Source organism: Nannospalax galili, unplaced genomic scaffold, assembly GCF_000622305.1.
Source record: "Nannospalax galili isolate Female #2095 unplaced genomic scaffold, S.galili_v1.0 scaffold136, whole genome shotgun sequence".
In the NCBI taxonomy this organism is placed as follows: Eukaryota; Metazoa; Chordata; class Mammalia; order Rodentia; family Spalacidae; genus Nannospalax; species Nannospalax galili.
In genome coordinates this window covers 2,980,265-2,996,662 of record NW_008340872.1, presented here as the reverse complement: position 1 = coordinate 2,996,662, position 16,398 = coordinate 2,980,265, and the positions used below count along the sequence as shown (strand labels likewise).

Here is a 16,398-nt window from a genome sequence, read left to right as displayed (position 1 = left end):
GCCATGTAGGTGCTGGGAATCAAACCCAGGTCCTCTGCAAGAGCAGTCAGTGCTCTTAACCACTGAGCCATCTCTCCAGCCCGTTTTTTTTTTTTTTTGAGGCAGGATCTCACTGGGTAGCTCAGGCTCACCTTCGAAGCACCATCTCTCTGCCTCAGCCTTCTAAGTGCTGGAATTATAGGCTAGTGACACCATGCCTGGCTTGACAGTGCAGTTTTTGATTTTCCTGCAAGATTTCACATTTTAGATAGTCTGGGCTGAGTTATGTAACCTACCTATAGAAGGCCTAAGCTTTTCAAGGCTCTGCTTGTCTTCCAGGCTATGTGCTGTTGAAATCACTTTGGCTCCTCTGTGGTGTGCTAACTGAATGGCTATTGTGCCAAAAGCCTGTGTAGAAATACATATACAGTGGTTAGCAGACGCAGGGAAGAGGATATGTCTACTTCACATTACAGACTGCTTAACAAAGTGTAATTCTTTAGTGCTATCTTAATATATTCAGCAAGGTTACACAATAGAAAGACATACACAAACTTAGTAGGGAAGGTATCTGATGTCTTCTTCAGAAGGGGTGGTTGAAAAAGTACATGTGTCATGGAATCCTAACTCAACACATAAGTCCAAGGATGGAGGGCCACACCCAGGAACATAGCCATGGAAAGAGAATAACAGCCCATAAAAGCACTGTAGCATGATGATATAAGCTGACCACACAGTACCCAAGGGACTCTAGCTACACCTCTGTGAAGAGCAAAGCCATCAAAAGCTCCTGATGTTGGACATCAGGCTAATGTCAATACTGAAGATTATTTTATTCAAAGAAATCCTGATTTCATCAACAGCCAGCTTAAAAACAAAACCATGATTTCACCCCGTTTTATAACATTTTTAATTTTTAATTAATTTTATTTTTATATGTGTGAGTATTTTGCCTGCATGTATGTATGCATAGTTATGCATGTGATATCCACAGAGGCCCAAAGAGGATGTCAAATCCCCTGGAACTGGAGTTAAGGATTAGCTGGTATGTGGTTCCTGGGAATGAATCTGGATCTTCTACAAAAGCAGCCAGTGGTCTTGACTGCTAAGCCATCTCTCCAACCCCCAAGTTTTGCAACATTTTTAGATTATAGTATTTTATGTATTATACAGTGTCTTAAGGATTTTTTTCTGTGACACATGTAACATACTTAGAATTTGCACATTTTAACCTTATGTATGCTGTCTAATAAATGCCAACACTTTTATTAATGTAAGTTTAAGTGTGGGTAATATGGTACAAAACTGGTGGAAAGCTCTAAAGTATGACTCCATAGACTCAAAGCTATTTCAGGCTTTATGTAATAGTAATAGGCTTGGCTGTGTGGGGGGGTGTAGCTTCCTGGGAAAGCACTTGCCTGGCATGCACAAAGCCTTGGATTGAGCACAAAGCCTTGGGTTGAGCACCAACCCTGGAAAAACACAAGGAAAGAAAGAAGAAAAGAAAAACAGAAAAGGGCTTGCCTGCTTTTTAAGCTACTAGTATACCTGAAGTAATCAGAAGCTAACCTCACTAAATCTAACTTCTACCTCATACTGATAAAAGCTGCTCATGAGAATAAAATGGGAGGTGGAAAAGAAATAAAATTAATGGCAAAGAATCATATTTGTGTATAGATATCTATTTCTAAGTTCCCTACCTTTACTGTATATTGGTCTTTTTTTTTTTTTTTTTGGTCTTTTTGAGACAGGGTCTCCCTGTAGCCCGAGCTGTCCTGGAACTATGTAGACCAGGCTGGCCTTGAACTCACAGAGATCCGCCTGCCTCTGCCTCCCAAGTGCTGGGATTAAAGGTGTGCGTCACCATGCCTGGCTACTGGTCTGTTTTTAAAACAGAGTCGACTGGCACTTACACTCACACCATCCATTATCAGCACTGACTTTCCAGGAGAGAGGTGAGAAAGATAATGTAGAGCTGTATAGGCCCGCACTCCATCCCGAATGGTTCCAGCAGCTTCTGTCCATGGAACCTTTGCTGGTTTATGAACTGGCACAAAGAACAGGAGGAAACAATTCATTAGCAAGTCCCATTAGTATTGACTATGAGATCCAAGCCCTACCTTTACTGATTATCTGTATTACAGTTTCCCTGTTTTTATTCTTATGTATGTGTAATCTCAAGATAGGACTGTTGTGAAATAAAATACATTCAGCAAAAGTACACAAAAATAAACACAAGTACAGGAATGAATATAAAACAGACAAGCAAGTCACTACCTTGCTAGTGGAGAAGACATCCTTCCCCGTGTCTCCTCTCTATCCACCATTATGACTCAATTTCTTATTCACCTTTATAATTTAGCACTCAAGTATTCATTCTCAGCAATACCAGTTTTGTCTAATTTTGAATTTGATCTAAGTGAAACCATGATATCTCTCTCTCTCTCTCTCTCTCTCTCTCTCCTTTCTTCCTCTCCCCTGCCCTCCCTCCCTTTCTGTTCTTTTCTTCTCTCTTTTTTTTTTTTGAGACGAGTTTTTACTATGTACCCCTGGCTGGCCTGGAACTTGCTGTGTAGACCAGGCTGGTGTTGTAATCAGAGAGCTGCCTGCCTCTGCCTCCAGGGTGCCAGGTCTAAAGAAACAGGCCACCATCCCTAGCTACCATCTTGCTTTTTATATTCCACATTATGTTTTTAATATTTTATTTATTTATTCTTATGTGAATGAGTGTATTGCCTGCATATAGGTAGGTGCATCTGTGTCATGCAATGCCCATGGAGGTCAGAAGAGGGTGTTGGATTCCCTGGAACTGGAGTTACAGATAGTTCTTAGCCTCCATATGGGAGCTGGGACTCAATCCTGGGTTTTCTGCAAGAGCAGTCAGTGCTTTTAACCGCTGAGCCATCTCTCTAGCCCCCCATACTGTTTTTAAACAACAAAAAAAACTTTTGATATGTGTGTGTGTGTGTGTGTATGTTGCATGTACATGCCATAGCATATGCATGGAGGTCAGAAGACAACATCCCAAGCTATTTCTCTGGCTGACCTGAATGTCACAGAAATCTGCCTTCCTCGCCTCTTAAGTGCTAGGATTTAAGGTACATGTCACCAGGCCTGGCTGCTTTTTTTTTTCTTGAAATTAAAAAAAATTTTTTTTAATTATTTTTATTTTACGTGTATGAGTGCATTGCCTGCATGTATGTGAGTGTACCTGTGTCATGCAATGCGGCGGAGTCAGAAGAGGGCTTCGGATTCCCCTGGAACTGGAGTTAAGGACGGTTAGTAGCTGCCATGTGGGTGCTGTGAATCAAACTGGGGTCCTCTGCAAGAGCAGTCAGTACTCTTAACCACTGAGCCGTCTCTCCAGCCCCTTATCTTTCTTTAAAAAAAAAAAACTTATTAATTTTATGTGTATGAGTGAACTGCTTGCATGTATATAAGTGCACCCATGTCATACAATGTCTGCAGAGGTCAGAAGAGGGCGTCAAATTCCCTGGAACTGGTGATATAGACAATTTTTAGCTACCATGTGAGTACTGGGAATCAAATCTGGGTCCTCTGCAAGACTAGTCAGTGCTTTTAACTGCTGAGCCATCTCATCCCTGCTTAATCACCTTTATTTTTTTATTTTTTTGGTCTTTTTGAGACAGGGTCTCCCTGTAGCGCCAGCTGTCCTGGAACTCACTATGTAGACCAGGCTGGCCTTGAACTCACAGAGATCTGCCTGCCTCTGCTTTTTCTGGTTTCCTGTCTAGAACTTGTAATGTTAACTACTCTTGCCTTTACTTCTCCTTCACATGCCTTACCAGACAAGGACTTTCTTTCTCCCTATAGATAAGAGTTATGCAATTTGGGAGTTTTTAAGATAGACCCACTGAAGGGGCACTCCAATTGCCTCACCCTGCAATCCGTGTTCAGCATGGAAGAAGTCAGAGCAGTCTGCATCCTGATTCCCTATTGGCAATTTGGGTAACCTCTGTAGAGGATGGTGTGATAAGAATAGGAGGCAGGAATTGGCTAGGCAGTTAGGGTAAAAAGACCCCAAAGAAAAGCAGCCAGTTTCTTGGCTAAAAGTCAAAATGTCTTTGGGATTGTTAGCAACATACTCTGTTCCAAAGGCCAAAAATGTTGAAAATATTGGGAACTTTTATCTAATTCTTAAAAGATTTCAGGGTTACCTCTTCAGAGGGGGGGAATGTTAGAGTAGCCAAAAGCCCCATAAAAAATAAATCAAAGAAGAAAGAGTACATAAAGTTATCAGAAAAAAGTGATGGGGAGATATGGGAGGAGTTGGAGGGAAGGGAGTGGGCATGGATTTGATCAAAACACCTTATATGCGTGAATGAAATTCTCAATAATTTATTTAAAAAAACGCACCAATACCTTTCTACTGCAATCGGAACAAAATGCAAACTGTAGTTTAAAAACAAAATGTAGCTTAAAAGGCTCAACAAAAGGCGGGTGTGATGGTGCACTCCTTTAGTCCCAGCACTGGGAGGCAGAGGCAGGCGGGATCTCTGTGAGTTCAAGACAAGCCTGGTCTACATAGTGAGTTCCAGGACAGCTGGGGCTACAGGGAAATCCTGCTCAAAAAAAAAAAAAAAAAAAAAAAAAGCTTAAAATACAGGTATGGTAGGGCATGCCTTTAATGCCATTAATCCCAGCACTTGGGAGGCAGAGGAAGGCAGATCTCTATGAGTTCAAGGCTAGCCTGGTCTACATATTGAGTTTCAGGTCAACCAGGGCTACACAGTAAGACCCTGTCTCAAAAACAAAGAAGCTCAAAATAGGATGATAGACTTAAAAAATAAAAGTTCTACATGATCTGCCCATCAAACTGTTTCTTAATGTTTTTTTTTTGTTCAAGTAAATTGTGATGTTTTTATACCTATAAGCAACTCTTTCTGTTATCTCAAATCAACGTTTCATAGTCTTCACCAGCTCTTTCATGCGTTTCCAACTAATGGCAGTAGGTTTGGATGGACTGGCCACAGAGCAGCCAGCAGTGCAAGAGCAACAGACTACTGCCACCTAGTGGGGAAGCAGAGCAGTCATGCATTCTTGGTGAATGAAAACAGTAAGATTTTATACTGAGTGCCACGTGACAGCACATAGACCATATTTCTCTACGAAATTCTTTATGCTAGTCATGATATTAGGAAAAGCAAATTTTGATTTTTATCTTTGGTTTTGGGCCATAATTCCCATTGCTCTGGTTATTTTCATAATTTTTAGAATAAGCTTATCTTTTATTAAATTATTTGGACTGTCCTTGGTTATCACTGAAAGAAAGTAAAAGGCAGTCTTTTATAATGCTGAGGCATTTCAGCCTCAGAAGCAGCTTCAGTAAGCAGTCTCTCTGACCTACTTTTGCCCCCTTTCAACTGCTCCCTTTTGTCCCTAAGGCAGAACATAGAAACTACAATTTATTCTTCCCCAGGTAAGTCAAGAGAAATGAAAACCACTCTGATTGTTTTTTGGTCGTAGAGGTGATCGGGCTATAAAGTCATTCTCTGAACCACACTGTCCAACAGCAGATATGAAGACCATTTTAGAAGGAGTCCTGCCGTATATCCAAGAGGAAGAAATGAAGCACAGAGGGCCAAAGAAACTTCTGCACAGTGAGGCCTTTTCCACTCAGTCTATTAGGATTAGGGAATGCCCCATAGATCCAATCACAGTTGTTCATACTTCAATCACTCCTATACAATGAAGTCCCCCAAACCAAAAGGTAGAGGGTTATGGTGGCACAAACAGGAATGCAGTACATGCGAGGCTGAGGCAGGAGTGTGGTCAGGAGTTTAAGGGCGGTTTAACTACAGTGAGTTGGAGACCTGTCTGGACTACATAGACCTTGTCTCAAAAGAACAAACAAGAACTCTATAAGAAAATAAAAATTTAAAAGGTCACGGGATAAGAGAGCGATTCTAGACAGGTGAGAATGTCAAGACTTGAAGGAGAGTGAGCAAGGAATCACTGAATTTTCAGGAGATAACCCAACTCAGGACAGAAAGTCCTATGCTCAGGACCCTTCCAGACTTCGTCCTGTGTATACCTTTACTTGGCTGCTTATTTGTAGCTTTTGGAATTTTTTTTTTTTCGTCTTTTTGAGGCAGGGTCTCCCTGTAGCCCCAGCTGTCTTGGAACTCACTATGTAGACCAGGCTGGCCTTGAACTCACAGAGATCTGCCTGCCTCTGCCTCCCGGGTGCTGGGATTAAAGGCGTGAGCCACCACGCCTGGCCAGGTGACATGGAAGTCTATATAGTAAACCAGTAAATGTGTTATCCTGAGTTCTGTTAGCCATTCTGACAAATTAATGAAGCCTAAAGTTGGAATCCCAACTCCTGGGTTGATCAGAGGTCCTGAAGGCCCACTAGTGTGACTAGTGTCTGAAATGAAGGCAAACTGTGGGACTGAGCCCTCAATTTCTGGCATCTATGCTATCTCCAAGTAGACAGCATCAGAATTAAAGAGAACTAAATAGGATTAGAGGATGTCTAGCTGTGATTTGGTAGAGCTGATTGATTGCTTGCTGGAGGGAGAAATCTCCATACATCTGAGTCACCATAGGAGTGATGTGTGATGAGTATTTGGTAGATGAAACAGATTTTGTATTTTTCTTCCTAGTGGTTTTCTTTCAATTTTGCTGATTATGAAATGGGGTGTGGAGTAATAATTAATTTGTCTAAGGCCACATAAGTAGCACAGCAGTGATTATGTGATTCAACGTGTATCTATTCTAATAGTTCATGTTCATCTACATATAGTTTACTTGTATGGCCTTTTCTGGAGGGACTGTCTCCCACTGTAAGAGTTCAGTCTGCTGTATTTATCAAAATTTAATCACATGCCATAATTCCAAAACTTGGGAAACTGAGGATTATAAGTGTGAGGCCAGCTTGGGTTACACAGAAAGACCCTGTCTCAATTTTTAAAAACAGAAAAAAAGTGTACATGTAAAATTATAATTATATATACATGTATCATTTATGCAGTCCATCAAAAAACATTAAAGGGACTAGAGAGACGGCTCAGTGGTTAAGAGGATGTACTGTTCTTCCAGAGGCCCTGAGTTTGATTCCCAGCCCCCACATCAGGCAGCTAACAACCACCTGTAGTTCCAGCTCTAGGGAATCTGATTATCTCTGGCCTCCAAAAGCTCCAATGTTAATGTGAACATACACAAACACACAGACACGATTAAAAAAAAATTAAAGGCAATGAAACTACATTTAAGATTTCAGCCCGGGATGGTGGTGCATGCCTTTAATCCTAACACTCAGGAGGCAGAGGCAAGTGGATCTCTGTGAGATCAAGTCTATCCTGATCTACGTAGTATGTTTCAAAAAAAAAAAAAGTTTCAAAGGTTCTGTTTTTTAAGAAGGTTTTTATTATTTATGTGAGTACCTCTGACTGATGCATGTGTGTGTGTGACAGTGGAGGCCAGAAGAGGGCATGAGATGCCTGGGAGCTGGAATTATGGGCATTCATGAGCTGCCAAACATGGCTGCTGGGACTGGAATTCCAGTACTCACTAGTGGAGCAAGTGCTTTTAACTGCTGTGCTATCTCTGCAGCCCAAGATTCTAACTGCTGTGCCATTTCTCTAGTCCAAGATTCCAAAGGTTCTAAGCTTGATCTGCATGGTCCAGGATCTTTGCTTTTATATTAGATGGCCATCAGGTATTTATTATTTATAGAAACTAAACAAATGGAGACACACGTAGATCAATAACAAAATACATGAGGACTAAGAATGAAAATCATTTCTTTTTAGTTTAGGTTCTACAGAATAAAAGAACAGTGCTGAAAATGTATGCCCAATTTTGAATGGAAAAATAAAACTACTGGGGGCTGGAGAGGTGGCTCAGCAGTTAAGAACACTGACTGTTCTTGCAGAAGACCTGGGTTCGAATCCCAGCACCCACATGGCAGCTAACAACTGTCTGTAACTACAGTTCCAGGGGATCCCACAGCCTCTTCTGTCTTCCGTGGGCACTGCACGACACAGGTGCACTTACCTACATGCAGGAAATACACACATACACATAAAATAAAAATAAAAAATATTAAAAAAAACTATTTTATATTTGACAGAATGGTTTAAGAACTGGAAAGCAGTCAGGGCTGAGGAGATGGCTCAGTGGGTAAAGTCACTTGCTGCCGAACCCAATGACCTGAGTTTGATCCCTGGAACCTACATGGGAGAACTGAATCATGGAGGTTGTTATCTCACTGCCACATATCTTCAAGGCATGCTTGCCCCCTGTTCCCCCTGCCCCAGCCAATAATGTTTAGAAAAAGAATTGAAAGCTGAAAAGAGCTGGAAGAATCACTAAATTTTTGAACTTCATCACGAATACTGTGAAATGGGATTAACATTTAGGTGATCATTTGAAACCTCATTCTTTGGTTTGGTGAAAGAACAAAAGTTACTTGGACTGAAAGTGACTGAGTGCTGAGTTCTCATTAAATAATCACCAGGCTAAGAATGAATAGAAACTCAGGGTTGTGATAAACTGAAAATTTCCCAATGCACAGTTTCATGGAACGTACTGAAATCAGTCCTCAGTTCATAAAATGCTGGAGCTGCAAACAGAACAGAGGTCATCCAGTTGAGCGTCTTCAGTTATGGACAGTTTCTGTGCCCAGGATCTCACCTACAGCTCATCTGCTTGGTGGTCATTTTTTTTTTCTAAATTTTTCTTTATGTCTTTATCTGTGTGAATGCACCATGTGTGTGCATGCCTGCAGAGGCCAGAAGAGGGTATCAGATCCCCTGGAGGTGAAGTTACAGGTGGCTGTGAGCTGCCCAACATGGGTGCTGGGAGCTGAACTCGGTGTGGGAGACAGGCTTGAGCCTAGAGTGAAAGTTTTAATGACAGCCATACAGCAGGCCTGAGGCAACGGTTGCTCCCATTGGCAGACCATGAGACTGATGCCTAGAGATCACCACTCCCTAATCACCACCCTTGAGATTCTAAATTGCAACACTTAGATATTGCAACAGCCTGGGTCACATGGTTCCCAGGAATCCAGGCCCCTTACAGGAAACCTATCATGCTAAGAGGTGTCTGGCTCCTGATGTCATGACAGGACACAGCCCTGCCAAAGATCTGAGTTGTAACTTCTTGATTGGACCCCTACCCCATATAAACTTGTGCCCTTCTGCAATAAACTAGATCTGCGTCACCAAACCTGGTCTCCTGTGTCTAAATGCGGCTCTACTCACACAGTCTCCTCACCAGCCCTGGGGTCTAGGACTGGGCAGAAGTAGCTATGATCAGAGGCAGCGCTGGGCGAGCAGAAGAGTGGCCTCAGCGCTGAGTGAGCAGAAGAGTGGCCTTAGCACCGGGTGAGCAGAAGAGCTGCCTCAGTGCCGAGCAAGCGGAAGAGTGGCCACAGATTGTGACTGCAGTGAGGAGTGAAAGGCAGCGCTCACCCGAACCGAGGAGCGGCCACAGCTGGTGCCCAACGTGGGGCTGTAACACTTTCGGCATCCGAAGCCCCACTTGCCAGTGACTCTTCCGTGGGTGCTTGCCGCTTTCATCCTCCTGTGCTTCCTCTTTTGGTTCACAGTCTTTGGTTTGGTGTGTCGCTCCTGTCTCCACCGATCGTCTTCCTGAATGGCTCTTGAGTCCTTCTGGGTATGTCTCGCAGGGTGAGTGAACACCGGAATGCGGAACAGTCATCCAGCTGCCGCCAAACTCCATGCCGCTGCGCTGGTTTCTCTCCTCAGGAGTTGGCAAATTAGGGTAACAAAAAAGGATGTAACTAAGGTATTAGATAAAGTGCTAGCTCTTGCCCCTTGGTTTATGGATTCCTGCTGTTGGGATCTGGAGCAATGGACTCATGTGCTATTCCTGGCCAGAAGGAGAGAAGTCAGGGAGGGGCACCCACAATCTGGGCTGTTCTACCCCATTGTGACTGCCATTCTGGCCTTGTTTCAGGGAGTTCCCCCAACACCCCTGAGCAGAATAATCTCATACTAAAAAAAAAAAAAAAAGATAAACAAATAAAGTAATAGAATGGTGGGAGTGGCTTGTCCCAGGCTTTCCCGGCCAAAGTAAAACTAACAGATCCTTGCTCTAAAATGGGAGCGATGGCTGTTGCTAAAGATGCAAAAAAATGGGAACTAGGGTTTCTTGGCCCTAACAAGATCTGGCAGATGGACATTACTCACTCGCCTTCCTTTGGCAAGCTCAGAGATATCCATCATATTATTCACACCTGTTGTTAACATAAGGGTGAGGCTATGCTTGTGTCTTTCCAGATAATGATCCAGCCCCAGCTCGAAGCATTAGATTTGCCTGTGTCGGAAAACCTCCCTCCACAACCACTGACCCCTGAGATGGTGGCCCTGACCCTGGAGGAAGCGACACATCTCTCAACCACCGAGAGACTGACCCGGTGTCATAGACGGCTCCAACGGCACACCCAATAACCTGAGGCAACCTTAAGTATCTCACTTCGCAAGCAGAGACTATACCCAATCAAAATCCTCAAACCAGACGGAACCCCTTGTCTATGTTCCTTATTATGTGTGCCATCATTATTGCTAACTCCTGATTTTTGGACCCTGCATTGTTAAAGGTCTCATTTGTTTTGTAAAGGCCTTTCTCTAGTTCAGTTGGCTGTTGTCCCATCTCGACATCCAATCCCCTCAAATTTAAATGATCCAAAAGACAAATAATGACCCACTGTTCCTTGCCCTTACTAACCTATAATTGGCTTTTTAAAAGAAAAAGGGGGAGATGTGAGAGACAGGCTTGAGCCTAGAGTGAAAGTCTTAATGACAGCCATACAGCAGGCCTGAGGCAATGGCCACAGGAACACCTTGCGACATTTGCTCTCAATGGAAGATCATGAGACTGATGCCTAGAGTTTGCCACTCCCTCATCACCACCCTTGAGATTCTAAATTGCAACACTTCGATATTGCAACTGCCTGGGTCACGTGGTTCCCAGGACTCCAGGCCCCATACAGGAAACCAGAACCTAAGTAACCTGAAACCTATCATGCTAATGAGGTGTCTGGCTCTCGATGTCATGACAGGACACAGCCCTGCCAAAAATCTGAGTTTTAAGTTCTTGATTGGACCCCCTACCCCTATATAAGCTTGTGCCCTTCTACAATAAACTAGATCTGCATCACCAAACCTGGTCTCCTGTGTCTGAATGCAGCTCTGCTGACACAGTCTCCTCACCCGCCCTGGGGTCTGGGACTGGGCAGAGGTAGCGATGATCGGAGGCAGTGCGGAGCAAGGAGAAGAGCTGCCTCAGTGGCGAGCGAGCGGAAGAGTGGCCACAGATTACGGCCGCAGCAAGGAGTGAAGGGTGGCACCCGTGCCATCGCAGGCAGCGCCCGTGAGATCGGAGGCAGCGCCTGTGTGATCGGCACCATGTGAATGGAGAGTGGCCACAGGTGGCGCCTGTACAAGTGGAGGAGTGCTGCCCAGAGACAGTATGGAGCGAGCAGAAGAGCGGCCGTAGGTGGCGCCCAGGGCAAACAGGGAGCGGCTGCACTCGGGTCCTCTGGAAGAACAGCAAGTGATCTTTAACCACTGGGCCATCTCTCCAGCCCTGCTGGCTTAAAGGATTTGTTTTGAGATAGTATCTCAGTTTGCAGCTTGTACCTTGACCTCTAGACTTTTATGCCTCTGATGCCCAAGAGCTAAGATTACAACATGTGCTATCACAGCTAATTAAAAGATGTCTTTTAAGGAAACACCTGATTGTGTTTTCACTGTCAAACAATGTCTGCAATTGCTTTTGCTCTTTCCCTTCTGGTCTGTTATAATTTTCCATTGTTGAAATGGCTCAATGGGAGAGCACTTGCCTAGGGTACCTGGAGGCTCTGAGTGCCACCTCCAGCACCTTAAAAACAAATGAGAACTCGAATATCCATCACTACTGGAACAACTGGGCTTTGTTTCATTGATTTTTTTAAAAAATCATTTTTGTGTATGTTCATGTGTTCATATGTATGCGTGCATGCATGTGTGTGGGCATGTGTAGAGGCCAGAGGTTGAGTGCATGGTAGTTTCCTTGATCTGGCTCCACCTTAGTTTCTGAGACAGGGCCTCTCACTGAACCTGGCATCCACTGACTGGCTAGGCTAGCTGGCCAGCAAGCCCCAGGGATCCTCTTTCTTGTCTCTACTCTCTTCAGTGCTGGGCTTACAGAGCTGCACCACTGCCTGGATGTTTACATGTTTACATGGGGTAGAATAAATTAGGTGGTTCTTTAAAAGAAGTCTTTTAATCCAGGTGTGAGAGTACCTGCTTGCACTCCTAGCAATGGGGTCCACACTCACTCAGTCCTCATGCTTGTTGGACAAGCACTGTACTGACTCATGGTCCTTTCTTACTAGTGCATCTTCTATAGCAGTTCAGCTATTGTCCATTCTCCCTCCCCCAGTTCTTGACTTTCTCTGATTACTTAGGTGATGAAATATCTTTTCATCGCTTTCCTGAAGTATGTATTTTAATGTAAATATTCAAAATGTAATTTACAATGAAAAAATAAAAAAGCAGTCCTGGTCAAAGCACATTAGCAATAGAAACCATAAAAAGCTTTCTTCATTCTTTCCTGCCTCAGACTTGACCAGTGCTGCCTAGATTTTGTACATTTTTTATTTCAGTCAATAACGAAGAGTTCAGTAGTAGAGCACTTGCTCAGTATGCTAGAGACCCTCAGTTTCATCTCTAGCACCATACACATGCACACATGCACAGATATACACATATATACACACGTAGATTAAAATGGCCAAAAGCAAGGAGTCTTAAAATTCTGATTATGACTATCATTTCAGAATCACGAAATAAAATACTTTTCAAAGTTCTAACCATGAGCAATGTTAGTAAAACTTGTGGGTCTACACAATGTTTTGTCCGGATATTAATTATATAAATAATTATAAGCTAGAAGTATTCATACGACCAGCCAAAGGTATAATTCAGTAAAATAAGACTTATATAAGCTCCAGGGGCTGGAGAGAGAGATGACTGAATGGAGCACTTCTTGCTCTTCCAGAGAACCCTGGTTCAGTTCCCAGCACCTACATGGCATCCCACAACTACCTATAACTCCAGTTTCAGGAGATCTGATGCCCCATTCTGGTCTTTGTGGGGCACGCACACACAGACACACAGACACACAGACACACACACACACACACACACCCTACATACTTATCCTCAACCTTGCCATGGAGGCTTTAAAAAACATTTATATTAGTTCTAGAAGCCTGAATTTCCACATAAACATTTATATAAGTTCCAGAAGCCTGAATTTCTGCATACCCAGGTAATGCTCATGTACTTTGATAACTTCACAAAGTCCAGGGTCTTCGGAATCCAAGGGCAAAATCCCTAAAAATTAAAACAACAAGTTTAAGGGGGGGGGAAGTCCCCAAATGAACTAATTTTTAACGAGATACAGTTATACAAATTCTGTCCAGGGGAATCACAGGGAAGGTTCCAGTGACTACCAGTGTGAGGAAGGGACAAACTCATTATGGAAGGGAAGTGTGTGTATCCTCTGGCATGGGCACCACGACACCCATGCCAGCTCTTTCCTTATTTCTCTCCTTTACTCCTGAGTTACAGCAAAGATGACGGTCACTGTTATAGAGACAAACTGGAGTGTTGGGGACACCTGGTCTCCTGGTTAAAATCACACCAGATGCTCTAACTTTCCACAGGTTGTTTAAATAAGATACTTTGGTATGCTTCTAATTAAATTCCATTTTCCTGTAAGTTAGTCAGGTTTTAATTTCGATCTCTTACAAAAAAAAATTTGAGTAATACAGTGTCATTGATTTCATGGATAGAACAATCAAAGAATAAAATCAGTTCTTCAGGAAAATACTTGAGTCAGAGGCAACCCTGTAAAACGCTGAAGAAAACCTCTCTACATTACCTATAACAACTTCAAGCATTTCATAAGATTAAACATTTTCTAAGTTTATCAGAAGACATTTGGGCAGGGCATGTGGTGCAGGCCTTTAAATACAGCACTTAGGAGAAAAAAGCAGGCGAATCTCTGTGAATTTGGTCTACATAATGAGTTCCAGAAAAAGATAAGGGAAGTTTCCATGATAATTATGATATACAGAAGTGATATTCTACTGTGTCCTGACTGTCTGGGATACAAGTATAAATATATGTTTAAGAAATATTACAGGGGCCAGAGAGATGGCTCAGTGGTTAAGGGCACTGGCTGTTCTTGTAGAAGACCCAGGTTCAAATCCCAGCACCCACATGGCAGCTAACAACCATCAGTAACTCCAGTTCCAGGGGATCCGATGCCCTCTTCTGTCCTCCAAGGGCACTGCATGACACTGGTACATACATACATGCAAGCAACACACTCATACACATAAAATAGAAATAAAAATTAAAAAAAAAAGGGGGGCTGGAGAGATGGCTCAGTGGTTAAGAGCACTGACTGCTCTTGCAGAGGACCCAGGTTCGATTCCTAGCACCCACATGGCGGCTATGAACCATCCTTAACTCCAGTTCCAGGGGAATCTGAAGCCTCTTCTGACCTCTGCGGCATTGCACGACATGGGTGCACTCACATACATGCAGGCAATACACTCATACACATAAAATAAAAATAATAAATATTTTTTTGAAAATTAAAAAAAATTACAGGACTAGGTGCTGATGGTGCATAATCCAGCACTCAGGAGACAGAGGTAGGTGGATTTCTGTGAATTGGAAAATGACAACAAATTGCTTCAAGTCAATTTTTAGTTTTCTAATAGTAGCAGGAAAGTTCTGTCAGATTCAGGCTGGAGTGGCGAAGAGAGATCTCTATGCTGAGTGCTGCCCAGTCAGTCAGTAGTCTTCAAGCACAGGACTTACGACTTTCCTTCTCTCTAAAAACTTCAGTCTGGCCAAGGAGTAGTGACCAAGAAGGAAAGTGCTGCACAGGGAAGAGTGTCGACTATGGCCATTTCCTATTGATGTAACTGTTCTATAGCCAAATATTAGCAATATTTAAATGGTTTGTTAATTCAAGTCAAACTCCAAAATTTCTTAAGCAATGGGCATTTGAGAGCAAATTCTAAAAGGCAGGAAAAATTTTTTATTTTTTGTATTACGAGATTGAACCTATGGCCTTGCTCATGCTAGACAAGTACTCTACCACAGAGGTATAACTCCAGCCAAGGGAAGTATTTTTATATGAAGCAAAGTCATAATGAACATTATTATGCAGCAAAAGATAACAATAAAATACATGATTTGAAATAGGACTTGTAGATCACAACTTACCAACTACTTCATCATCTGGTTGAAAGAATGATACTTTATTTCCAACTAAAGAGAGAAAATTAACAGTTAATATTGCAAGATTACTACATTTAATTCTTATTTAAATATTAAATAATGACAAAGCTAGACATGGTGGGGAACACCTGTAATCCAGCACTTGGGAGGTAGAACCAGAAGAATCAGGAATTCAAGGTCATCCTTGGTACATGGCAGCAAGTTAGACACTAACCTGGGCTAATGAGACCCTGTCCATCCATCTGTCCAACCAAGCAACAGACCAATGGACCAATGAACCACCGGACCAACCAACCAACCAACCAACCAACCATTACTCAAAAATAAACAAATGAAAGCATCCATGGGTTTATAAAAATTCACTCAATCAGAGCAAAGGCCAAGAACCTCTAGGATACAATGATGGTCTGCAAAGAATGTCAGAACACTTCAAATCTGGTTTCTCTAGAAAATCTGAGGCACATGGTTGCTGACAGTATAGACAGATGAGTCTCTTCTGCCAATTCAGCTAATTTTAGGGATTCAGGTGCAAAGGCAGTAATGTTTGTTCTGTAGCTCTTCGAGAGTTTCCCTACCACTTCCTCTGCTAGGCACATCTTACCAATATTTGAGCTGCAGAATCTCAGCAATGAAATGGAGAATTCCAACCATTTGCTTATAAAATTATTTTTGACAGTATAGACAGATGAGTCTCTTCTGCCAATTCAGCTAATTTTAGGGATTCAGGTGCAAAGGCAGTAATGTTTGTTCTGTAGCTCTTCGAGAGTTTCCCTACCACTTCCTCTGCTAGGCACATCTTACCAATATTTGAGCTGCAGAATCTCAGCAATGAAATGGAGAATTCCAACCATTTGCTTATAAAATTATTTTGACTATGAGCATCTCGCAAAACATCCTGTAAAGGTGGTGGGTCATCTGACCTCTTGATCAAGGAGGCCAAGGAGACCCCACCAGATGCACTTGAACCAGTGTCTAGTCTACAAAGAGGAGGGTCAACAAAGAGAAATCATTTCCTCCATGCTTCCAAGCAAAGCCAACTATGGTCGAGCAGGACCTTTGACTTACCTTCACATAGGCGGAACTGGTAAAAGAAAGGAGCCAGGGGCTCCTCCCAAGC

The 16,398-nt window shown here is 42.8% G+C and overlaps 1 protein-coding gene across 5 annotated transcripts in view; it reads right to left on the bottom strand.

Annotated features, from left to right (window-relative positions):
• The window catches only part of Cryzl1 (crystallin zeta like 1), a 50,833-nt gene that overhangs the window by 7,864 nt on the left and 26,571 nt on the right, over positions 1–16,398 (bottom strand). For 3 of the 5 annotated variants that reach the window (XR_003849975.1, XM_029564891.1, XM_029564890.1), the window contains exons 2-7: positions 15,267–15,311; positions 13,287–13,355; positions 11,140–11,514; positions 9,423–9,714; positions 1,893–2,026; positions 276–387 (exon numbers count right to left, since the gene is read on the bottom strand). Coding sequence is in view for 4 of the 5 variants with exons in the window: in XM_029564891.1 (XP_029420751.1) it covers positions 276–387; positions 1,893–2,026; positions 9,423–9,714; positions 11,140–11,514; positions 13,287–13,301 (928 nt within the window). In the remaining variant the exon portion in view is untranslated. Of the gene's footprint in view, positions 1–275; positions 388–1,892; positions 2,027–9,422; positions 10,964–11,139; positions 11,515–13,286; positions 13,356–15,266; positions 15,312–16,398 lie in introns of those variants that run through there. The other 2 variants (XM_008835944.3, XM_029564892.1) reach the window with 2 other exon arrangements.